This window comes from Manacus candei, unplaced genomic scaffold, assembly GCF_025592945.1.
Source record: "Manacus candei isolate 608988 ecotype Guabito, Panama unplaced genomic scaffold, ASM2559294v1 h1tg000023l, whole genome shotgun sequence".
Taxonomy (NCBI): domain Eukaryota; kingdom Metazoa; phylum Chordata; class Aves; order Passeriformes; family Pipridae; genus Manacus; species Manacus candei.
In genome coordinates, this window is record NW_026138071.1 from 11,245,983 (window position 1) to 11,272,115 (window position 26,133).

Below are 26,133 nucleotides of genomic sequence, written 5' to 3' on the forward strand. Positions count from 1 at the left end.
AATTTTTAAACTAAAATAATTTTGGATGTTAAAATCCAGTTATACTCTTACTCCTTTCTGTGAAAGCAGGGTTGAGCATTAGGTGATAAATAAAACAATTCCTAATTCACTATGCAAGCAGGAAACAATACTTGTGCAAGAGTCTTTTGAATAATACTGTTGTGAGAAAGGGGAAATGCTGTATTATGTTTTTAAATAAACATCATGAATGGAAAAGGTTTCCAGTAAAACCATAGTTAGATCCTATCTCATGGAAAAGGAATTTGTTTAATCTCTTCAAAGGGGCATAAAAATTGTTGAGGGCATTTAGGAGAGATTAATAGAGTGTTTTGGATGCTTGAGATATAAATCATGAGTCATGCTGTGAGAAAGATCAAAGTCGGTGGAGAAACTTAATTTTAAATGACTCCAGCACTTCAGTGTACATCACCAAGGAAAATGAATGCATTTTGGACAATGAGGATTTGTAATAGACAGCCAGTCAGCACAGGGAAGTTAAGATAATAACTGGATCAGGCAAAAAAAGGACAAAGCTAGACAGGCTGGCAGAATTTATTTGAGGCTGAAAGGAAACTGAAGAGTTTTGAAAGAAAAAGCAAAAGTAGAATATCAATTATATCCTAATTCAGTAACAGGACACTAATGGCAACAGGACTTTCAAATGTAGACAATGGGGACAAATTTTACATAATCATGAGAAGGAAAAGCAACACACTAATTTAAAAAATACATCTAGAATTGAATTTCACTTTATCTGTTTTGAATCCAGCTGGGGGTATTTAATAACATCAGAGTAATAAGTAAATGCTATGTAATCATCAATTTGGCGAGTTGGGCTGGTACTGAGCCATAAACAGCATCTTTACTACTTGTGCATTACACTGTTGTTCAGGGCGGTGAAAGAGTGGCCACCAGACCTCATGTCCCCCAGTGGACTGATTGCTAATTTTGACTTGAGCACAGTATTCGTTGTCCTGTCAGCCTAGCTTTCTGAAAGATAGAAATTTTTCAGTTTTCTATCATAAAAATGGCAGATCTAGATGAAATACTTCCCAATGTGTTATATTTGGGCAATTTTAATAAATAATAAATAATTTTAATAAATAAAAAATGGTTTTAATAAATAAAAATAGTTTTAATTAATCTGTAAACTAAGGTGGCTCATTCATACCTGTACCAAAGTATTTAGTTCAACACTCCTATTGCCAGAAGCTTTTCATGTTTTACTATTCAAATTAATGAAGCAGTCCTGTTTTTCACAGCTAATTTAACGTGAGCAAAGAGTACATTTGGATATAAGAACAGGTTATTAATAATTTGACTGGTGCTTTGAGTTACCATTGTTGAGTTGAACTCACTATTGAGGCAATGACTTGGAGCAGGATAGCTGTATTCTCATTTAAACTAGTGTAACCTGTAGAACAATATGTATTTTTACACTCTTAAGTGCTTTGAGTCATAAAACTGCTTCATTTTATCTTTAAAGTAGTAGGGCAAAAATCTGGCCAGTTAAATAAATATATTATCAGTGATCTTTTAGGTTTTTTTCATATTGTGAAAAAATTTCCTTCCATTGTTACCCTGTTACACCTTTCAGAGCTTTTTTTTTTTCTCATTTCTTCTACCTATTGATGGTCTTGGCTGCTGGCTATAAACAATGCCAGGTTAGCATGGGGAAGTACTGCTGTAAATTCAAATCTAATTCAGAGTTTTGCTTCTATTTTTTTAACTGCCGTTATCTCACATGTGACTTAAGGAGTTTCCCCAGGGATTTTCATCCCATCCCCAAGATTTGTAGCCTCAAGAAGCTGGAGTAAAGCAACTTCTTTCCTCTTGCCCAATTACTCTAGCTTTTTGTTGTAGCCAAAATTTACAGTTTACATATTTATACTAAAACTTACTATGAATTTGCAAGTTATAAAACATAAGCATAGTTCCCTCGTTCTCATCTCTACCAGTCAGTCTTATTGCCAGTTGTTTTAATGTATCAGTTGCAGAAAAATACCACAAGTTATGTCTGCATAGATCCACCAGCAGGATGATAAATGGAAACAACAAATGGCTTGTATCTGCACTTTCTCAGCAGGAGGGGAAAGTGAAAGAGAAAATGGATGTAAAATTTTATGTAGGCTTAGATATTTTTAAAGCTTGGGGAAATTAATTTTGCCTGTCTTCCCTTGCTTTAGTGAAGTAAATGTTATCATGGTCACTGACTCAGAATTGAGCAGGAAAAAATTTCTTGCAAACTGTGTTTTAGTATTAAAATTAATTAGCATTTCCCCCTTCTCTCATTCTGTTACAGGAAAATAAAATATGAGAGGGATTCTCTCACTGGGATTTTTTTCATTCAGTACTTAGTATCTGTGACATTATTAAATACACCAAGAATTGTGACTGTGTCATGTGCAGGGCCAGAAGTTGGATTTGGTGATCCTGATGTGTCTCTTCCAACTCAGAATATTCTATGATTCTAAATATTCCATTTGTAAAGACACCTGCAGCCCCATGGGTGAATTGCCCTGATACAGTATATGTGCACTAACCTCAGAAAAATGCAATGGTTGCAGGACTGGAAGTGAAAGAGTCTGCTTCAGTCTGTCCTTATTGTTGCTTAGGGTTGTGCCTGATTTTAACTGTACTCAGTGACTTCATCATGGCTGGGCTTCGCGAACAAAGATTTGGGGAGGGCTCTACCCATGTTTGTTGCAAGCACGTTGGTGGCTAAAAAGGCCAATACCAGATAGGCATGACTGGTTGCAAAAGGCACAGCAGAAAGACTCCTTAGATAGTGTATTCTGCAAGGCACGATTCTTTCTGCATTGTCTTTTCTCCTCAAGGGTGATCCTGCGTGCTTAGAAATGAGTACCTATCTAATGACCATCACACTAGTGTGGCTAGAGATGAGGTGCTTTTGGCATGCCTGTTCTAGCAACCTGTCTGAAGGAGCTCTGCTCCCTGAGTCATCTGGTGGGACTTGGTGGTGTCTCTATGTTTAGAAGCAGTCAGCACTTCTGCCAGCGACAAAGCACTTCTACCAAGTGGCAGTATTTGAGAGCGGGGAGTTCACTAATGAAAGGCTTCTTCACCAGCCTGTAATGGCACCGTTTGATTCAAACACATTCTTACCTCTCTGGGGATAAAAGTTGGCCCTGTGAACTAGAGAAAGGCTGTATTTCCTATTAAGAATCCTGCAGTTGCAGTAACTTTCTAATTTTCAGACTGCCAGGGATGATCTTGAGACCTTGTCACAATATGCCTGTATGAAAGTACAGCAAAACATACCAGTTGGAGGAGTGGAAGGTGGAAGAGGCTTTTGTTTGGTTTTTCTCTATACAACAGTTTCCCAGTAGGCAATGTAGGTTCATAAATAACACAATCTTAAACATCAGGGTTTGTGCATGAAATTGTACCATGGGGCTTACTTGGTAAGCAGTTGTTGTTTGTCATTATTAAAAATTAAGTCTGTCTCCCTTTGTGGGCTGCATGCAGTGATGGAACATGTTATATGTCAGTGAAACAAGCCATGGTGAATCCTGCAAAGGAAAGTAGCTCTCTGGGAATTTCCAAAACTCAGCACCAGGAATACAATGAAGGATGGGGTAAACACTTCCCATCAGCACATGGTATGGAAGTCAGTGGCTGGCCAAAATCAGACAGATGCACTCTTCTGACAGAGCAACCACAGATAGGAGCTATAATTACAGAAAGTAGATATGTAATGATGAGTTTAGTTATTAACCACTTTCCTGTATGCCTTTGAGTAACCATAGTATCAGAGCACAGAGCACTGGAAACCCTGGAGGTCTGTTGAAGCTGCATCCTGTAAGAAAATTAGGAGTACTCTGAAATCATGCAACTCTGCAGTGATCTACCAGGGGCAGATTCACTGCCCTATTTATTTTTTTAATTATTTGCTTCAGGGATTTTTCCTGGTCTCTTAAAGGTATAATTTTATGCAGGTGACCAAGGTGTGGTTTGCCAAGTGTAAACCTCAGTACTCTCCGTTCACAAACTAATTCCAGGCCTACAGTTATGTGTTGTCTTTTTAAATAAAATAAATTCAGAAATATCCTCTTAGATATCATCAATTCTAGGCTAATTGATGTGGTCTGGCTTTGTGATCAAAAATAGAAGGCAGCTGTAAAGCTAATGAGTGTACAGCTGCTTTGCTAAAGTGTTATCTGGAGTGCTCAGCTGAATGTGTCCACTACTTTTTATGCATCCTTCTTACTGTGTGGATAGAGTAAGCCCAAAATACATTGGATAGTGTTGCTGGGAAACCTGTTAACCTCAAATGAATAGGAACTTTAGCCTGGTTCCTGCAATATTTATATAGGCCTTCAACTGCTCTAAACTGTAATAGCAACAGTGGCTGTTCATCCTGCTCATGACCAAACAGTCCTTGAAAATGTTGCCATTACACATGAAGACAAAAGTTTTTAGAAGTTTGGCTTGCTGCAAAGCAACTAGCGGAGGAAATATCAGAGGAAGAAGGTACACAAAAGAGAGCTTGGTAAGGGGACTGGTAAGGGGAGGAGATGCTACAGCCACCAGTTTCTCCAGCTGGAGTGTTCTTCACTTCTGTTCAATGCATTATTCTAATCAACATTGGGAGCCTTCCATATTCTTTAGGATTATCAGTTCCTTTTGCCAGCTTCGTTTTCCACGTAATTTGTAAGTTGAAATTAAACATTTATCAACACAAGACATAAGCACCAGATATCTGTACATCATATTTTTAAAGAGAAAAGTGGATGTGTGTGGTGCATGGAGCTTATTCTGCCTTCCCAGAGATCATTTTATGTAAATACATCAAAACTTGAATTCATATTTTTTTCTAAAAATACTTTTTGCGCACACACGTATTTGCATTTGAAATGTCAAGTGCGTCTTCCAGTGATTGTGGTTAATCTTGGCCTTTATGAATTCTACCATATGTTTTATGGTTTCTGATCAGTAAAAGTATGATTTTTTATTATGTTTGGAAATCAGCAGTGCAGATTGCTGACAGCAAAGACTGAGTGCTCTTCATTGCAGAAGCATTTTCCCCCTAAACCCTTGTTTCTGCAGACACAAAGCACTAAGCTCTAGAGAAAAAAAAAAACCCACCCAGTTCTGCAGAAACTTAAAACAGCTTGCTTAGTCACAATATATGAGAAGAGAACCTCAGGAGGTTCATCAACAATGTGTCACAGTCTTCATTTCTGTAGTCAGCTATGCCAAGAAATATGAATGACTGCTTGGATCTGTGAAGGATTTATGAAAATGTTATTTCTGGTGTGAGAAGCTACTGCATCCTAAACCAAATTAATGATCACTGGAAGGAAGAACACACAGAAGTTGATGCAAAAGAGTAGCCACGGATTTTGGTTTTTTTCTGAATTCTCTTTGTTGCCAGAGTGATGTTTTGTCAGAACTTAGTGATTTTGTGGATAGAGGGAAGCATACATAATTTTGCTGTGTAGGTGACTAAACACGGGTGCTTGCATAGTGTCAATTTACTCCACAGTTCAACCTGCAGTAAACAATATCAACCAGTGCTGTTGGCATCGTTTGCTGCTAAGGTTGTGCCCTCAGTGCCTGCCACATGTGACCAGTGGACACTGGAAACTGTCTGATGTATTTTTTAAATCAGTGAAACTTTAATATGAGAAATTCTTAAGCAGTAGCAAAACAAATACAACAGTGGCAAGGGATGATGTTATCCTGTGCAATTTTTCAGAGGATAATAAAAACACCCAAACACATATTTAGGAAATCAGAGAGTTTCCAAGACATTGTAAATCTGAAGTCCTTGGAGGGCAGATGAGCTTAGTGGAAGATGATAGAAACTTTGAAAAGCTGGCTTAGAAAGTTCTAGTTGTTCCTTTATAAATCTTCTAAAAATCAAGGAAAATGAGGATGAGTTTCATTTTCTTTCTGCTGGAGAAAAATAAGCTGCAAAATATTGATACTTGTGAAAAAGGAAAGGTCACTTTCTGTGACTTGTAAAACTGTGGCTTGTTTTACAACAATTAATACAAAAGAGTTTTTCTGTGGTTAAGTAGAAAAAGAGTGTATTCATTTGTACCTTATATGCAGAAGCAAATGTTTTCATGGATATATATTGCCCTTAAGAGTGAAAGGCTGCAGTAGTCTACAGTTATGTTGATCCTCACTGAGCCACGTAAGAAGATGGGGAAGGAAGCCTGAGGTCATTGTGGAATTTATATCTAAGAGACTAATTTATTGAAAAATCTCTTGGGTTTACCATAAATGGGCGGAGTCATTTTAATACTAGAGCATAGAGCCCCTGGCACTGGAAACTAAAGAAGGATGCTTTTTGTGCTGCCTGGTAATCTGACTTTCTCTCTAAGGTCAGCGGCCATCATGCCATGAGGTTGCAGGTGTTGCAGAAAGAAAGCAAAGCAAAGCAAAAAAAGAAAGCAAGCAATTTAATTCACCTCTAAGCAAGTGTTTATTCAACCAAGTGATGTGCAAGAGGAATGCTTATTAATATATTGAAAAAGAAAAAAATTATTGTAATCCCTAGCCATAACTAGGGGGAAAAATTATTATTAAAATATAAATTAAATTAAATTAAATATAAATTAAAAAAATAAAAAAATAAAAAAGGAAGAAAAAAAAGAAAAAAAACACACGAAGAAACCAAAACAAACCACAACCCAACACCCCAAAACAACAGGTAATTATGAATAATTGTCCTTCTGCTGATGTTATGAAAGGTGCTGTTCACTAAAAGCCTGTAATTTTTCAGTCCCTGGATAATAAAAAAGGTGTGAAGAATGTTAAATGTATCTGTATTTTGCAGTCAAGAGAAAGCTTGGAGTCTCCTCCTCCCCTGCTGTTGCAATTGCACTCTTGGGTAAATAAGCTGTAAAGCTCAGAATGCAGGGTGGTGCCTGTCCATGTGAGCAGGAGATGGTGTTCTGCCTGTAGTGGGAGAAGGCAGCTGCTGTTGAGGAAAAGACAATGTGTCGTGTGTCATATGTGTGTATCAGGCAGTGAATGTTTGGTCTAGGGAAGGGAGAGAATTCCACACAGCATTTGTGGGGCTAATTAATGTTAAGAGGAAATCTTCTGGCCTTACTTTGTAGCAGTTGTTTCTGTGAAGAGCAGGGACCTGCTCTAGCTTGATGAAAGTAGATGGGAATGCCGTGAGACATCTTTGGCATCTTTGCCTGTATCAGCTTAAAATAAATGAGATAGTAGAACTTTGCCAAAAGTATATATTATCTTGCATGTAATTAACAGTGCTAATTTCTGTTCCACTTAATATTGCTTGTAAGTGTCAGAGACAAATGATACAAAGCTGTATTCAAACACATTTACCAAGCCAGATAAAATCTTGGCCTTTTGAATTTGCAGAGCAGTGAACATATACACAGTGAATGCTCAGGATTTCTGTATTGTGCTGGTTTTGTTTTATAGGATCAAAAGTTTTCTAATTTCAAAAGCAAGTTAAAATCTTTTTTTTTTTTTTTTTACTAAGGATGTCTCTTTTTGGTTTGAAATGTGTTTTTGAACATAAATCAGCTCTTATGAAATGTGAGGATTGTGTCATGATGTTCCTGGATTTTTACATGTTGGATTCTGATAAAAACATCAGGCATGTTATATTTCTTTATTTGATGGAAAAGTCAGAAGATTTTTCTTACTTATCCAAGAATTTAGGAAGAACCCCTTTGAGGGTTACAACATGCCTGTGAGGTCAGGAGTAAATCAGGTATATAACAGCGCTTTGTGATACTCCAAACTGCAGAATGGTGAACTTGCCTGGTGTGACAAAGTTTGCAGACATGTCCTATGAGCACACACAGGGCTCAAGTGAGCCCTGAGAATGTTGGTCTTAAGTTCTTTCTGATTAATCCACCTTTCACTAATGTGTCTAAGTCTCACACTGCAGACTGTGTGAGCTTTTTTAAGATTTTCTCCTTCCTACTGAAGCCTGTACAGAGTATTCCACAGTTGTGAGGTTTACAGAGAACTAAACAAGATGCTTCTTGGTCCAATTATAACCATGAGTAACCAATTATAACCATTATAACATGTAGAAGTTAGGTTCAGTCTAGGGCTATGCTCATTGTGGAGGTCAGAGCGGAGGGCTGAGCTTAAACCAAGCTCTTTGTCTACCTCTTCCCTAAAACCTTCCAGGGCAAGCCCAAGCAAAGTCCCCTTCTGCTGCCGCTGTTAGAGTCAACTCAGAGATGCCAAGGCAAGTCAAGGGGAAGGGAGACTGGGGAGGAAAGAGGGGAAAGAAGGTGATATAGGAGCCCTGCCATCTTAACCGCTGTTGCCCTCACAGGATCCATTAGGTTTCCAAACAGCTACTCACAAGCATTTTATCTGAGATGGCAGCAGGGCTTTCTGAGCTTTATGTGGCTCAGAAGAGGCGTATGTTCTGCGATGTGTTGGTCTTTGAGGCTTAATGCATATGTTATATTATTTGTCAGTTTGTGGTATCCTGTCGGGCTTTGTGGTTATACGTTCCTCCAATGAGCTCTATTTTATTTAACAATCGTCATTTTAATTGCACATAGACCTTTGTGTCTGCAGCTGCTACAGCAGGCATCTCTATGAAGAAACCTTAAAATGTCATAATATTTGAAAGAGAAAAATGTGCATTTTTTTCCTAGGACCTGTAATTTAGGCAGCAAAATAATTGGGTAGGAAGCATCTCTTATCTCTTGTTGAATCTGATATGAAAGACAGTTACAGCTTTTCAAACCTATGTAAAACTATGAATTATCCTAGAATACTTGTATTGATCTAATTTAGGCAGCTGTCAGACAGAAATATTTTAGATTCTTTATATTGTCTTGCAGAAGAGGGGCTGTGACTGTTTCCAAAGATGTTTTTTATTGCATAAAATCTGGGAAACTTACATAGCACGGTAACTACTGTGGAGATTAATTGGGTTGACCTAATTAATTTCTTCCATAACAATTATTTCTAATACAGAGAAGGAGAAGTTTGGGTGGACTTTGATCATTCTTACAGCATCCTTTTGAGAGGCATATCAGAAACTCTAGAAGTTCTGTTACTTCAATTGTTGGTATACTGTTCAGGTTACTGTAAGAATTATTCTTTGCCATTTCACGAGCAGTGGGGGTATAGGTGTGCAAATTTCATTTTATCTGCTTTTCCATTAAAGGACACATTCAAAAATACAGGAAGAGCCTTTAATAATCATATTACATCATGTTAACCAAGAGAGGCTCTAAGAACCTTCTATAAGACAAATTGGGCTATAATTCTGCATAGCGTTTGTCTTGTCTTTTATTAAGGTACAAATCCTTCCTACCTAGCCTGATTCTCAGCCTGGGGCTTTGACATTCTACCTAGTGTTCATTTTATTGCTCTGACACTCACTCATTTTATTTTGAATGAGTTTGTTATTATGGCTTGCCTGAGCTGAGCTGCTCCACCTGATGGTGAAAACAAGAACATGCCGTCCTTCCTGCAATGAGAATTTATTTGAAAAACTGTAATTAATCTAGAGGAAACATTTCATGCTGTAAGTGTATGTATATCCAAGAGATTTACTAATGACATTCTGCCCCCTTTAAACTCGAGTTTCGAGCAGTTAAGGTTATGGGAACTAGTTGCACTAGGATCTTGAATCCACAGTTTTCTTTCAAGTTCCTAATGAGATGCCCTGTAGGTGGTTACTTGTAGTGTAAACAAGTGCTTCTCAAGGTCCAGATGCTGCCAGAACCTGAGGTGCAGCTGTGCTTTGCAAGACATGCATCTCTGAAAGGAGGTGTTCCTGCTCATGCACAAAAAGGGAATTACTTGGTAGCTGTTGATTTGGTCACATTCTTATTATGCAATCTGGAAATACTTCATGGTGAGTATGTTGGGTAGAAGACCTTGCCCATATGGTAGAGCCTATCTCAGATATATTTAATTGCACAGAAAAGGTGATAAAAACTAAATAACTCTGAAAGAAACAACCTGCTTACAATAAAAGATTTAAAAGGCTTTCTTGTGGTATTGAAAAAGAAATAATCACATAAATCCCATGCAAGCAACAAAGAAACAGGAAGCATAACAGAACTTCATCTTCCAAAGTCTTTTAGTTTACCGAGCTTTTTGCAATGCGAGGGTCTGTGGATCCTACAATAAATTTGTCTCTGGCATATTTCATGTTGCCCTAAGATGTGAGAGTATTTTCCATGTGATAGCAAAATCTATCATCTCTGGATGGTCATGTCTTCAGCCAGGAAAGCAAGAGATATGATTTTCTATTTTGTGCTGATGTGGCAAGGATGAAGGATGGTTCCTGTATAGAAGGATGCTTGTAGGTAACAGCACATGCAAGGAACTTTCCTTAAAATATTTGAGCAGTCTGAGGTCAAAATTTCCCATGCTATTGAGAAGGTAATGTGAGATCTAACCATCTAAGCACAGGCTGATTACATTCAGTCTGCACTCCTGCAAAACTAAGGTCATGGGGTACCAACAAAAAACAGGCAAGTTGCTCTAATTCATGCTGTGAAACTCTGGGGAATCTCCTTGTTCTATTCAGTTCTCATAGCCTCTAGCAAAAACTGAAAATCTTAAGCTGTTCCTGTAGTTTTGTCTTTCACTTGTAATAAAAATATACACTTAACATTGCAGAAAATGGTGTGTACAAACCTTTGTTTTGTTTTTTCTTTCTTTCTCTCAGACACCCTGGCTCTGGAATACCAGACAGTGCTGGAACGGGTATCCATATCAGGTAAAAGTTACAGTGCTGCCTAAGAACAAACATGACACTTCTGCAAACCTCTGTTTTTAATATGTCAATATGTTAGTGTGAGTGGGCTACTTGGTAGTTCAGATCATTGCTAGATATGTCCCATCTTGCTTGAGTTCAAGATAGGAAAGACGAATATAGTTGTCACACCTGAATTCCACACACTGAATTCCAAAAGCTCCAGAGAAAAGTTGGCAATTTAAGGAGTTTCACCTGTCTAGGTGTTTTTTATTTTATTTTATTATTCTTTTTTCCTGAAGGAGAGGGAGAAGGGGGGGGAAGTCATTTTCAGATTTTCAGACTGGAAAGTATGAAGAAGAGTATTGTCTGAAAGACATGTGAATTCCCTGTGACAGTAAACAGCCCTTGACAGATTGAATAGGAGAGCTGTGGTTTGATGTTACTGTTCTTGAAGGTTGTGTACCTGTTGGAAATAGTTCAGTAGAGATAGTTCAGTAAGAATGACCAGAAATCTTGATCTGAGAAAGGTTGAAGGAATTTGGTCATGTAGCTTCAGAAGAAGTGATGACTTAAATTCCACCCAGAGACTGGAGGGTGAACTGAACAATATTAGGGAAGCAGCAGCAGCAGAAATTGAATGGAGGAGGTCTTGAATCTTCATCCCTCAGAAATTTTAGATACAATTGTTTTTTAGATTGATATGGCTACAGTTACTGGTGCTTTTCAGTCCTGTTCCCTCCTATTTTTGTGTTATTATATGCAATAAGAGATTTACTTACAACAAAAGAATATGAATCTTACTGGTCAAAGAACATACATTTACCAGACTTACCAGAAGAACAAAGTCTGGTTACAACTTTTAGAGTGTAGCAACTAAAATTAATTAAAGTCATTGTGAAAATCATTTTCTCAGAGATGAAATTGTCTACTGGGTGCTAATCAGAATTAAGTACTGTGTTTTCAATTTGTTTTGTTTTGTTGGCTTTTCCTTAACTAGATAAAATTTCTAAATTCTTGTTTGCTACAAATCCTTTGTAAGTTACTCACCAATGCATTGCAAAAATCCAGCTGGACTTTACTGTATTACTGTAGATATAGACAAATGGATCATTTGGGTCACAACACAGCCATAAGCACAGAACAGTCCTGTTGAGGTTAAGTCTTGAAGAACTGAAACCTAACATTTGAACTAAATTAAACACACACTATAGATCCAGGAGGGAATCCATGCCATCATTAGAGTTACCCTACATTATCGTTATGTATGGGTTTAGAAATACTAATGCTAATAATGCTAATAAAGCAGCTGACAATCTTCTTTTTTACTAGGAATTTTCCTCAGTGAGTTCCCTTGCAATAATGAGTATAATAGTCGCAGTTTATTGCTAGCTCTTATTCTCTTTCCCTTTTTTAATTACACCTAATTAAAAGTCTATTGGCAGTCTCACTAAATCAGAAAAGGATTATATTAGCCCAAGAAATGGCTTTAAAAGATTGATATTAAATGTACACATTTTCATAAAGGATAAGCATATTTCTATGTTAAAGAAACCCCTACAGAGCATTCATTGGGCACCTAAGAACTGTTTTTCAGCGACTAAGAACTTGTCTGCAAAAGAGAATGTGAATAAAAGAGGCAACTGAAGCACCTCTTGCCAGTGGAAACAGCTCAGGCCCTACTTGGGTGCATAGCTGTGCCAGTGCAAACTGCTCTAGAGATGGTTTATCTAATTCCTCAGGCAATGCCCTCAGGAGCTTCTCCTTTGCCAGTGTCCCTCTCTATCACTGAGGTGGAAGATATGACTATCAGGGAGGCACATTTGCCTGGAAATTAGAGTAGCTCCTTGGACTGGCTCTCTTAGGCTGGGGGGCCAAACAGCTTATGCCTGCCACCAGTTACCTTCTTTGAAGTTACCCCAAGTTGGTTTTGGTTGTGCATAAGTTCCCGTCTCTTGCTATTTATATTTCTTTTACTTTTAAACATCTGTGTAACCATGTTGTATATCAAACAGGATGCCTGGATAAATTTATTCTATTTTCTTCTTTTCAAATGTTAATATGTTTCCAAAAAATAGTAAAATTCTTTAAAAGCAGACATTTATATTAGAAAGAGCCACAACATTATCATCATGAGCAGATGAGATTATATACTAGCATTACTTTTTTCTAATCTGCTCTAGCATGGTTTTTTTGCTGTGGTTTAAACATTATTGATGTAAAGCAAGATGTTTCAAGTAATCTTTCAAAAGACTTAGGAGTACTCGGAATTTGGTTTGTTCTGGGTTCCAAATTGGCAACATCATAATTTTTGGTATTACAGTTTTGTCAAGACTAAAACATTAGAGGAGAGAGGGTTGAGGAGCTTTATTTTTCCAGAGCCATCAAAGTTTGAAAGAGGCAACCATCATCATTTTTCTTACATAGGATGCTTATGTATAATTCAATAATTCTCTGTGATTAAACGTGTCTCCTATAGGCCACAGCTGCCTGTAATGTCGGTTAGACTCTATTAACCTTTTCTCGTCTCCATCTTTCAGCCACTGATGCCTGACCTTCATTATTACTACCTAGTTGAATTGTCATTCTACTGGTCCTTAATGTTTTCTCAATTCATTGACGTCAAAAGAAAGGTAAGGAGAATCAGACTAAAAACATTGAAATCTTTACGTATGTATCATTCTTGAGCATTATCTGTATTACTTGTGTAGCGAACTGGAAATACAGTTTCTAGTCTCTACTTCTTGCAGATATTACTCACTGAGAAATTGGTGTTGAAGTGTTTGTCTTACTCTGTTCCTTGTTACTATGATGTGGGTTTTTCCTGCACATGAGAAGAAAAGCCTGGAACAATCAAATATTGAAGGGCAAATAGCAGCAGCTAGAAAAACCTTCTGCTCTTATACAGTGACTTGAATGGAATTGAACATATAGTATCTGGTAGATGTACTGTTTCTTCTAAGAATGAAATGATTAAATATCAATGTCAGAGCAAGACTGCCTCATAAATCCATAGTATCACTTGATTAAGATCTATGAGGGGTTTCAATTTTTTCTACAAAGGGATGGTAAAAACAGGATATACGTAATACTAAAAACTAATTTTACATTTCATTTTACCATTATGGTTATGAAATTCCAAGTAGCAGAACATTGCCATTAAAGGGCTATTAATGAAAAAAAATAAAACTCTGGCCAAATAAAATGATTTTTCCAGAATCATTAGTAACCCGTTCCATATTCCAAGTTCTCTCCTCCAAGGAGAATCCTAGTCCATAGCAGAACAGGTAGCACCACAGTTATTCTGTAATAACAGTCCATTGAGATATTCTTGCATGGGGGTTTAATGTTTCAAAATTACATTTTTAAAACATTTGGAAGGATTTTATAATATTGTTATGTTCTTCCTTCAGCTGGCATTTAATTAAATGATTGTAGGCTATGCTAATGGAAAAATCTCTGTTTATTAGAATTTTAGCAGGAGCATAACTCTGAAAAGACTAAATGAGAATCCAGTATGTCTTTAATAAATTTATCTGCTATTTAGAACCACAATGTGCTCCTGAGAGTCTTGTGCCACATCTATGTATATAGAAACACCCCCCTCTATCTGGATTTCCAAATTACTGCGGAAGTAAAAATCTCAAGAAAGCATCTAAAAAATTTAAATCCTTATAGGAGGGTAAATTGAAAATAAAGCAACCAATATATGATGAATACATGGTAAGTCCCTTGTTTGCATAGTCTGTAGATGCTAAACATTCTGTTAAATAATGGCTTTGAAATGAGTGAAACTTTACTGGTTCAAAAACCAGAGATACAGAAAAACAGTGCACAACAGAGCTGTATGATAATGCAGATGAATTTAAATCAAGAGTAATATTGACTAGTATACCTAAGCTGCAGGTGCCAAGTCTATTTCTTAGTTATATATAAGTGACTTGTTATCAGGAAGACTTTACAGCAACCTGCTGTGGAAATTGAATGGAAGATGAAGGTGGGGAAGTGGATGGCTAACAGCTGAGTAACACCCCTGCCACAGATTTGCAGTGCTTGAACCAGAGCACTTGGATCTGGTGCTAGAGCACCAGATGTCCCATGCGTCCCATGTGTCTGCTGTGTCTGAGAACATGCAGTGTCCAGCAGAGAGCAGGAAAACAGCATCTGCAGTGCAGTGACAGCAAGTCAAAAGCCTTTCATTAGAAGCAACCTGCAGGAGACAGTGGAGGTGCCGTATTTATAAGCAAATAATGCATTAAATCACTGACCAGTTTGGACTGAAGGGACAGTTCTTTTTGTAGTGTAAGTGAAATTGATAACTAGGAAGACTGGATTGTAGAAATGTCCTAATGTCACACAGTAAAACTGCTCTGTGCCCAGGGGCAAGTGCAAGCTGTCAGGGAAACCCACTGAGCTGAAAAATGTTAGCACTAAAGGCTTATAGTAGTTGACAAAAAGAGGTACAAGCTTGACAGAGACACCACCCCTTGCAACATCATAATAGTTCTCTTTTAAAGAGAAGGTTTAGTTTAAAATAATGTGGAAACCACGTATTGCACCCAATATGCAATGTGTGAAATGGTGCCCATATGAAATAAGGATCTATTTAACAAGAAGACGCAGGAAATTTGCCAGCTAATATCAGATGCTATTGTAATATTTCACAGTGGCTTATACAGAGTAGATTAACAGTTCTCAGCTGGAGAAACCTGTTGATGTTTTCATGTTACAGTGAAAGGATTACTTTTATCTAAGTCTTGGTTATCATTTTAGGTACTTTAAATTCAGCAGAAGTGTCTGCGTTGTATTCTGGGATGGTCAGAAGTGCCCTGGCAGCTTTGTGCACTGCAGGAATTCAGCCTTTCATGTAGTTGGGTTTCCCTGAAGGAGAGCTGCAGTGGGTCCTCACTGAAAGCACCAGCACTCAGCACTGGCCTAACTCCAGCATTGGTCTTTTACTTGCTGTAGCTGAAGAAAAACTTGCTATTTTCCATCTGCATTTTATTCTTCTCCGATAGTAAATTGATGACTTCAAAATGACTTCCAGTTGTTTTTCAGACTTTCAAATACCTCTTTATTTAGGTGTTTTAAATTCCACCAGATTATCTTTCACTGGCTGGAGAGGTATGAGCAAACTAGGCCATTGCACATACCTACTATTGGCATTAAGGCAGTGAACTGAGTAGCTTAACTTTTACAGTTTTATAATGGCATATTGTTTGTTTCATAAATATCTGTTATGTTGTTATAATGATATTCTATCCTTAAAGGTGTTAATTTTCAAACCTAGTATGATCTCTGGCCAGCTTCCCATACTCCTGTTTTGTAAAAGACAGGAAAAAAAAATTAGATCAGGAAACTTGGTTAGTCTCACAAGAACCTGACGAGTTTTAAAAGCAGTGAGGCTTATTTACATGCTTTCTGGTTACCAGAAGTATTTGTTTACATAAAAATATTTGACAGGTGCATTTAAAGTAATGTGTAAAATTTCTATTGAGTGTTTTAATAGGTTTGTAGAAGATCTAGGAGATCTTTCTGTGTATTCACATCTTTTAGTTCCAAACATTTGGCAATTTCTAGAGCTTCTTTTTTATTAAAAAAAAAAGTTCACTCATTCCCAAAATAAAATAATCTGTAACTGCTAATTTTCTTGAATATTCCATTTTGATTCTGTAAAGTTTATGCTATATTTTGCTAAATTTATGCTATATTTTGCTAGATCTCTTTCTTCAAACTCAGTAAAAAATGAGATGCAGAGCTGATTTCTTTTTGCTCAGTGGAAGCAATTTAAATAGCGTACATTTTACAAACCTTTACCTTTCCTTGTTGATCTATAATATAAACCATAAAGATGATGTTTTGCCCTTCAGTGGCACTAATACCCCATAGCCACTTGGCAGTTTAGTCAGTGAGTGTGACATGTTAAACAAATGTGGGTGGCAGAAGCCTTGATTCCAGAGGGCTTGTCTACAAGTTAAGAGCTGTGGGGTTTCTCTGCTGTCTGCCCTGTGTTCTTCCAACTGATGGTGTCAGGAATAGGTTCTTTCTCCTATTCTTAGCCACATATTTTCATGACATAGGCACATGACAGCTTTCAGGAGGCTACAAATCTGCTGTAAATAAATACAACTTTCACAAACACGCATATCATTTGAACTACATAAAAAAAAAATAGCCCATTCCTGTACAGCTGCTCTTCTGCTCTGTATGGATGAAAGTACTGGAGTAAGCTGGGATCATAAGTACCATTAGTATCTATGTGTTCATGTGCAGTTTTGGTCACAAAAGATATTAAGCTCTTAGAGAGCATCCAAAGGAGGGCAACGAAGATGGTGAAGGGCCTTGAGGAGAAGCCGTATGAGGAGCGGCTGAGGGCACTTGGTCTGTTCAGCCTGGAGGAGACTGAGGGGACACCTCATTATAGTCTACAACTTTCTTGTGAGGGGAAGAGGAGACCCTGATCTCTGCTCTGTGGTGACCAGTGACAGGACCCAACGGAATGGCCTGAAGTTGTGTCAGGGGAGGTTTAGGTTGGATTTTAGAAAAAGGTTCTTCATCCAGAGGATGGTTGGGCACTGGAACAGGCTCCCCAGGGAAGTGGTCACAGCACCAAGCCTGACAGAGTTCAAGAAGCATTTGGACAACACTCTTGGGCACATGGTGTGTCTCTTGGGGGTGGTCCTCTGCAGGGCCAAGGGTTGGGCTCAATGATCCTTGTGGATCCACCCCTTCCAACCCAGCATATTCTGTAATTACTCTTATGTGTAACTAAAATCTAACAGGTAACATCTTCAAAGCATTGTATGAATTAATGACTTTATAATGACTTTAATTAAAGAAATGTCACAAACAGGAAAGAAAGTACTACAATAATGAAAGTAGTTTTATTTATATCATTGCTACTTTTTTCTAACAGTTTTCAGTAGGTCAATCCAGCATGTCTGTTTCAGAGCTGGCAGAGTCAGATAACTGTCTCTTTTAAGAAACATTATTAGAGAAGGAGTTCCCTGGACAGCATTTCTGTAAGAAGTGCAGAAGACTGCTGCCTAAGAGCATTAAGATTGCTTAGGAATAATCCATATTGTCAGGAATGCCTTGAAAAATACCCAAGAGGGACTAGAAATCTTGTATTTGTAGAACATGGATGTGTCAGCTATGAAAACAGAGGAGATTTTCTACTTGACTTCTTGCCCCATTTGGACTACCCATGTGCTAACATACTTGCAGTTAGAGGGAAAATTAAGAGCAGTGCCATAGTATTTACAGCTAAAGAAGGTAAAGAACTAGTTTGCAGTATGGCCATAGGGCAATGCTAGTAGCTTACTTCTGATCCCATGGAATAAGGTAGGTGCTTTGCCCTTTTTAGTATTGTATGGTGAAATGGTCTCCATGTGTGGGTTTGTAGTTATTGAAATGACTAAGATGCCATACCCTTGCTTTCCCTTAAGACACTCAGAAAGGGAAACAGCCTTTAATTCACTTTTTCTTCAGTCTGCTTGAAGAAAATAGTTTCAAAGCAATACCTTGATATGACTGCTGAATGTATTTAATTGTGCTCCATAGTGCTGGGGGCCAAATAATCCAGCTGAGAAATGTTGGGAGTATACTAAACTAGGATGTGGTTCCCTCTTTTAGTCTTCTTTTTATTTCTTTTCTCCCTTTCCCCTGCCTTCCGTGCCCTCCTGACCTCCCTCAGCTTTGTGTTGGAGTTACTGGGAGTGCCCACTGATGAGTATGAAATAGGGTCTTGTAGCACCTCATAGCATTAAACATAGAGTGATAGAGGCTGGGAGCAGGTCCTGTCCCTCTTCAGTCAGTGACACTGCTCAAGCTGCACGTTTGTTCACTCCAGGTGAACATTGCAGTGAAAACAAGTGCTGGTACTAAGAGGCAGTGGCACTGCATGTCCTTAAAAACAGTGGTGTCTGCTACATGCCTGCTGCATTCCCAAAGAGAGAGGCGTGGGGACATGGTGCAGTTACTCTTCCTGGTATTGAAGAGAGAGAGCAACCGGGAGCTGTAGCTGCTGCTTTTCCAGAGTTGACTCTGTGTTAGTGGGAGCTCACAACACTTTCTGTAAGGCCCTGCTCAACACATGTATCTTCAGTCCCTTTGCAAACCAGGTGTTGCCTCTCTAAAGGGTCTCAGTTTCAGTTTCTCTGCTGTGGGCCCTGTAGCTGAAGACTACCATAGCTCAGCAGGACTGGCCCACAAAAGCTATCAGAAAGACAAATCCACCTCCCAAGATGCTGAGCAGGCAGGCTGCCTGGAGGAGCTGCTCCTTTTGACTGCCTGGATCTCTCTCCCTTCAGACAGCTCTGTATGAGAGTTACTAGATCTGCCAGGAGCTGTGGTACTAACATTGCACCTGGCGCATGGAGAAACTCCCCAGTTAAATGTTGTCTGTGATCTTTCCTTAAGGGTTTTGATATCACTTTCTCAAAGCCATGCAGGTAGTTCAGCAAATGCCAGCAAGACTTCTTTTTGACTGACTTAGTGCCTTGCAGAGAAGAGTCGCATCTCTGCAGGTCCTATTCTCTCATTAATCAGTCTGGAAGTCTAGTCCAGGCAGGTAGATCATTGCCTCTGCTTTGTCTGCCCCTTGGCATGTATCTGGGAATGTGATGTTACAGAAGCTTCACTGCTTCCTGATTTTTCAATAGTAATAGTTACTTTCTGGCCAAATAACTGAGAGTTACTGACCTGGAGACCAGTTAGCCTGCATCGTTTGGGAGGCAGTGGATTAGAACTGAGTAGGAGGAGCTGCACCAGCTCATTTGAAGACTTTTCTGACCCTGTTACAGTGTGAAGACAAAGCACCTTCATTAAAAACAAATAAAAACCTGGATCTGGAATTCTTGGCTCAGTGAAAGCTCTCAGTTGTGCTTGGCAGGTGCCTGTTGTCCTAGTGCAGTGGAAATGTATTTCTTGTTTCTTTGTAGCTGTTTTATCTCTTGTGAATAGTGCATTATTTTGCACTTGGTTATGCATATTTTTATATGCATACGTTACTCAATGCATAAAATATATGGTGTAATTTGATTTGTATGTACATATGTCTTTTCAAAGTAACTTCAGTCACAAATGTTTATTAGGTTAAATTACTATAAACTGAGAAGTGTAGATATTGCCTAGTTTTCAATAATATTTTGCATTTTGTTAATACAATGATTATTTTATTCAGTCTAAATGAAATACATAGCACTTATGTAGTAGGATCTTTATATAACTTAACCATAATGCTGGGTGTAAGAAACATCCATCCATTTTTGTATATGAGTACTGAATATAACTGTTTGCTTCATTGTTTTTTGGTTTTTGTTTCTTTTCTTTACTTTTGCTGCTCTAGGATTTTGGCATCATGTGTACACATCACATTTTAGCAGTCACCCTGATTTCCTTCTCATATATAACCAATCTGACACGAGTGGGAACTTTGATCTTTTGTCTCCATGATGCGTCTGATATTGTTCTAGAGGTGAGATAATACATATGTCATCCTGTCAGTAGGTAGAATCTTTTTGCTATGCAAAACAAGTATTTCCTAAGCCAGGGGTCCAGTTCAAGATCGTAATGGTGATTAATATAGTGTATTTGCTTGAATGTATTACCCTTGTAGCAATGCATGTTTCTGACTTAAGGCTCATTTATCCCTTGGTAAGTTGCTTGTCCAGAGAAGAGAGTGGTAATGCATTGTATGCCAGGGAGGATTACACACAGATTTTAATTACAACATGGTAAAATCAAAAGCTCAAAGTTGCAAAATCTGGAAAGTGGTAACAGTGGGATAGAAGCTCCTGGTTCTTGACCACTCTGACATGGGCTGAGGAGCAATAACCCTGTCTGCAAAAGAATCAAGGTGTCACAGTATGTTTCTGCTGTGCTTTGCTGGACAGAGTGTGTTGGACAATTTGGTGGCTATTTGGGCATGGGCAGTGAGCTGACCTCCGATTTTCCAGGTTCTCGTGCCTCTGGATCCCAATGCCACAATTAAGCATTTGGATTTGGAGAAAAAGGGATGACTGAAATTTTTTTAAGTCAAAATGGTCTGTAACTTCCATAGTGGCAATTTAGAGATGATGTCATCTTTACCTGCATCAGTTATTAAACAGCTCTGGGTGATGCTGGGGTTGGGTTATCTGTGAACTCTGCGTCAGGATCAAACCAAAGTTAATAACTGTTTTGTCTGAAATTATTGTTTATTAAAGTATCTGCAAGGATCCTATTATGTGAGAATATAGTCTCACTGTGTGAGTCACCTATTGCAAAATCAAAATCCTGCCATTCTGATTCAGTAGTAAATCCCAACTGTAAATCTGGTTTTATTTTTTAATCTTCTTTTAATCTAGAAGGCACATGACTGCCTGAGATAGAAAGCAAAAGAGAATGTGGATTTCTCCTGATAGAAATAATTGCATCTTTACAAGTTTATTTTTCTATTTTAGCAATGTGTGTAGCTAGCTATGGCTTCACCTAAACTTTCTTCATTCCTCTTTTCTCACCACCAGAAGGACTTACTTGAAGATGTTCATTCCAGATCAGACCAGCGTCTGTGGAATATAAAAACAGTGGAGAGCAGCCAGAATAGGCTAGCTAAAACCTTACCTTGAATACAGTGAGATACATATTTTTGCTCAATTCCTTTGTTTATTCACTGACAAAGAGGAATTGCTGGTATTCTCGTGTGATTTGCAAACATTCATCAAATACCCCTACTCATGAGGCACATACTTCAGTGGTCTTTCTGGTCAATTCCTTCAGTCTGTTATGACTGGAAGTTCTGCTAGGGCAGTGGGGCACAGCCCTGGTGCCATATGAGAGGAGATGGACTCTTACACACTGCTGATGGTACTGAGAGGAAAGTCAGTGCAGAGGAAAAAAATTGTCAAACTGCAAAAGAAGTTGGTTAAATATCCTTCCATGATAGGTCAGTTGTATACCTGACCTGTTCTACCTATTACATATTTGTAAAAATGAAAAGCTATTTCTGGAGGCCACTAGACTCTTTCCACCTACCATTTCATGATGAAACATGTCCAGTGGAAAGCTGGAATGCAACATTTTTGCTATTCTCATTGCAGAAAGTAATGTGAATTGATGGGAATCCTGGAGGTGAGGGTTTTTTCCATAGGTGTTAAGGCATTTGTAAGTATGGAAGAATCATAGTAGAATTTTCAGGAATTATAACTGGGTTTTTAGGTCTGAATGAAAGTTATCTTGGATATTCAAAGCATTCTAGCCATGGCAGGTCATATCAAACATAATTTGCTTGCCTAGGAAGCCATTACGTTAGCATAAACTAAAATCTAGGCCTCTGAGAAGCAACTCTCAGATTCCCAGCTAGTTGTTTATGGGGTCTTGGGTATATTTGCACTGCAGTACAGCGTGTGGGTTGAAACCTCTGTGACCTAACATGTTGAAGCACTTAAAATCCCACCTATTTGGGGACCTTGAGACTTCTTAACTTCTATTAATGGACACTGTGGCAGTTTAATGCTAGTCTATGCATGTGAGAAGTTGCCCATGTGTGTAGTCACAGTTCAACCTGATTCCTTTCTGTCAGGTCCCAACTATCTGCTGACATACTTTTATAAAAGAGCAGGGAATGGAAGCTTCAGACTAAGGCAAAAGCTGTGCTGTAAAACACATGGATTTAAACAGACAGACTAGCAAGAGTATATGGAAGAGCTGTGTTACTCAATTGTAGTTACAGTTTTTAAGCTCTGAAAATTGTGTTGTATTGTCTTAGGTGGCAAAATTCCATCCAACAACATATTCTTTCCCTTTTTTTTTCCTGTAGTCTTTTTTAAGCTATAATTTATAGATTTGTTACTTGAGAACTGATGTTTTTGAGAACTACAAGTTGCTATAGCAGTGTCAGCTCCATGCACTATGAAAACAGTTTTTTACACTGCTGCCATGGAAATACATGCAGAATTCCTATGTGAACTTCTAATCATCCAAAAGTCAAGGAAGTTAGTAGTGCTTCTGTTTTGCATGCTGGCACCAAAATGTTCTCTTTTCCTTAAACCAGTCTGTGAGTAAAAAACTGCTAGGAAACTAGCACCAGGGCTGATTCAGAAGGGTTATGTTTTCTTTGGAGCACTGGTGGATTTCCTCATGTTTTTTGAGCTTCTTAACTTGGTTTCTGTTAGTGAGGAATATTCTTTATATTCAGGTTTTTAGTGGAAACATTGCAGAAATTGAGTAACATCCAAAAGTGCAGTTTGGTTTTGGTATCCAGATTGTTTGATTCTCTAGTTTGAATTCTGCATTCAGAATAGTATTCTCTATGCATGGTTGTGGTAATTTTGTTCCCTCTTAGTCCTCTGGAAAGTCTACACAATTATCTTCTCAATATGGGAGCTGAATACGGGTCCCCTCAGAGAGGGCTTTGAAAGGGTTCCCAGTGACTTCAGTGGACACAAAATCAGACTCTTCATGTACTTCATTGTGGAGTGACTCTCTGGATACATTTGACAGAAAGTATGAAGAAAGACTGTCCCTACCTTGAAACAGATGTTATTTAAAAATAATTAACTGCTTACACACATGAATACTGTGGAAGCAGCAGAGATGTCTTAAAACAAGCTTGCTTGTACGTACCATTTTCTTCAGGGAGAAGAGGCTAAAGAAACTTCAGGGAAGATCTGTGTTTTTAGTGAGGTGTAATTAGTTCTTCACTGGGGAAGACTCAGAAGCCTGCATTAAGATAAATGAGAGAAGCATATAAAAATAGGCATAAGGCAACAAGTTGGAAAGGAAGAGTTGGAAAGAGAGGGGAGGAGAGCCTTTGAAAAAGACTTGAAGAGGAGTGGTATAATCTTTGAGGTCAGAACTGTTCTGTATAGACCAGAAAGGAAGAAGAGATGCTTTAGTAGTAGATGTAGTAGAGGAATTGAGACCACTGGAATGTCAGAGAGCATGGGTCAGATGGAAGGTAGATGGATTTTGAAAATGCAAGTAGAGCATACTGGTAACATGAGAGACAGGTAGGTAAAGAGGCTGGGGACAAGGACAGCATAAACGCAGTGGGGTTCAATAAAAGGTTTAGAAGAGTTTTGTGAATCTGAAATTGTAGGATCTCAAAAAGGAAATTGAATGGGGGATAAAGAAATTAGATACTTATTCTGGTTTTATGCAGTCTGGTTTGTTTTTTCTTCAAAGACATTTTCCAACTGCTTAGTAGAGAGGAGTTGCAAGATGACTATGAGGTGGCACAATGAAAATGTTAGTGATTTCATAAAAATTTGATTTCTTCTCTTACAACTTATAGATGAGAAAACTCAGTTGTCCTCACAGAAGTAAAAAGACATTTCTTTCTTTTTCAGGCTGCCAAAATGGCAAATTACTGCAAGTGTCAAAAGCTGAGTGACCTTCTGTTCCTTACATTTGCCATTGTCTTCATTGTCAGTAGGCTTGGCATATATCCCTTATGGTGAGTAAGCACATCATTGTCCTCAAATGCTGAGCATCAAACAAGCTTGGCAATAACTATGCTGTAATTGAACATGATTCATTGACATTACTCTGTTTTTCAAAGCACCAAAGAGACATAACCAGGTGCTCAAATAGCCTATTTGCTAGAATGCCATTGTGTTTACTGTGTGCTGGACAAGAAACATACAGGGCTTCTGCTGATTTTAAGGTAGAAGTGAGTTGGAGACAACATAGCTTCAGGTTAACGGTTGGTTGGCTGTCTTGACAAGAAGTTAGAGGAAAATTAAAATATTAGTCACCAAAAACACTGACCAAAGGCTAAGCTTGAAACTGGGATATTCTCAATAGCTTTCAGTGCACACTTTGTGAACGTGTTCAGCTTGAAGAAAATTACAATGAGATAAGCAAAGTCTAGCCTGCTGAAATTGGTGTAAGGATGTTATTGCAATGCAGATTGCAATACTACAGGCTACTCCTTTTCCACCCTTCATTTGAATTAGGGTTCCTGGGACAGCTGTGTAATACATATATCTGTAAGGTAGTTATACAGGTGTTACTGTAATCTCACCTCTTCCCAGACAAAGATAGCTGCTTGCATGTGCACATACTCTCTCTTCTAGGTACACACACAAGCATGCACACAAATGGAACACAGATGTTTGATTCTTTAGCTAGAGTTTTTACCATCCAAAAGGCAGCTGGCTAATGACGAAATACACTGATGTACTTCACTGTAGAAACTCGTTCAAGTTTCTCTGTAAACCTGTGCACTATATATGAAGAGGGCTGAGAGAAGGCATTGGCATTGCTCTTTTCTCTTCTGGATCCTTCCTTTCTCTTGTATGAACAGAACTAACACAAATCTCAGTATTCCTTTGTATCTTATGAAAGTAAGAGGTGTCTGTCATTGCATCAGAAAATAACAGCGACAATTTTGTTCTTGGGAAGCACCACAGATGCCAGAAATTTTACTCTTTACAGAGTATGTTTAGAGAGATTACCACCAAGCTCCTTGCTCAAGCATGCAGAGGATTTATGGATGCCACTTATTCACTGTGAGAGTGGCTGAGGACTGGCATAAGTTGACCAGAGAGATGGTGGAGTCTCCATTTTTGGAAATACTCCAAAGCCATGGTCCTGGACAGCCTACTACAGGTGACCCTGGTTGGGGTCACCAGGGGTGGTTGGACAGGATGATGTCTAGAGGTCCCTTCCAAACTCAGCAATTCTGTGATTCTGTGAGCTGTCTTATGTGTTTAGCTGTGATTCTAGCGTTTAAACCTCACTTTGTATTTGAAATAGCAAAGAAAGAACTATTGATTTGAAATTTTTTGTTATTCAAACACAAAATTTACCAAATCACTGCTATGTGCTTGCTTTGATGAATAATCAACAAAGAGTAGATTAATCTTTTCCAGAATGATTTTGAAAGAGGTCATTAGAGTCTTCACACATTTAACTAGAAGGAGTTGCCCAGTATTTTTTTCTTTTGAGACATCTGAAAATCAGCAAGGTCCAGATTTTTCATCCTTTACATTCTTACTATGGTAGTAAAATTTTGCAAAGTCCACACTTTCAACCTGAAGTGTTTTAAATAACACTGTTTCTAACTGGAACTGCAGCTGAAAAACTGGATGTTTATGCTTTCTGGAGTGATTTCTGTGAAGTGTTGCAGCCAAGTGTCACACTGTGCAGGAAACCATTGCTAGGACTATGCAAATGATAAATTAAACATTGACATGTCTAGTGGGAATCAGGCATCACAGAACTGAAGTCTGTCTCTAATACACACTTCAAGCTGTCTGACTGGCAGAGTCCCAGAAGAGATTACCAGCACAGCAATAAGTTATCTAGCAAGTGTCAAAACTTGAGCACTGCTTTACAGCTGTGGCATTTTGTGCTGGTGTTCAGGATGTGCCCATCCATTCCTGTATATGTTAGTGACAGCAGCACTTCCATGCCACCTTAAATTGAACCTTGTCTGAATCCTCCTC

The 26,133-nt window shown here is 38.4% G+C and overlaps 1 protein-coding gene across 2 annotated transcripts in view; it reads left to right on the forward strand.

The window, feature by feature from the left end:
- Positions 1 to 26,133, forward strand: part of CERS6 (ceramide synthase 6) — a 111,252-nt gene that overhangs the window by 63,557 nt on the left and 21,562 nt on the right. For both annotated transcript variants that reach the window (XM_051787477.1, XM_051787478.1), the window contains exons 5-8: positions 10,673 to 10,723; positions 13,240 to 13,332; positions 20,049 to 20,177; positions 24,031 to 24,137. In XM_051787477.1, the coding sequence (XP_051643437.1) occupies positions 10,673 to 10,723; positions 13,240 to 13,332; positions 20,049 to 20,177; positions 24,031 to 24,137 (380 nt within the window). The remainder of the gene's footprint in view (positions 1 to 10,672; positions 10,724 to 13,239; positions 13,333 to 20,048; positions 20,178 to 24,030; positions 24,138 to 26,133) is intronic.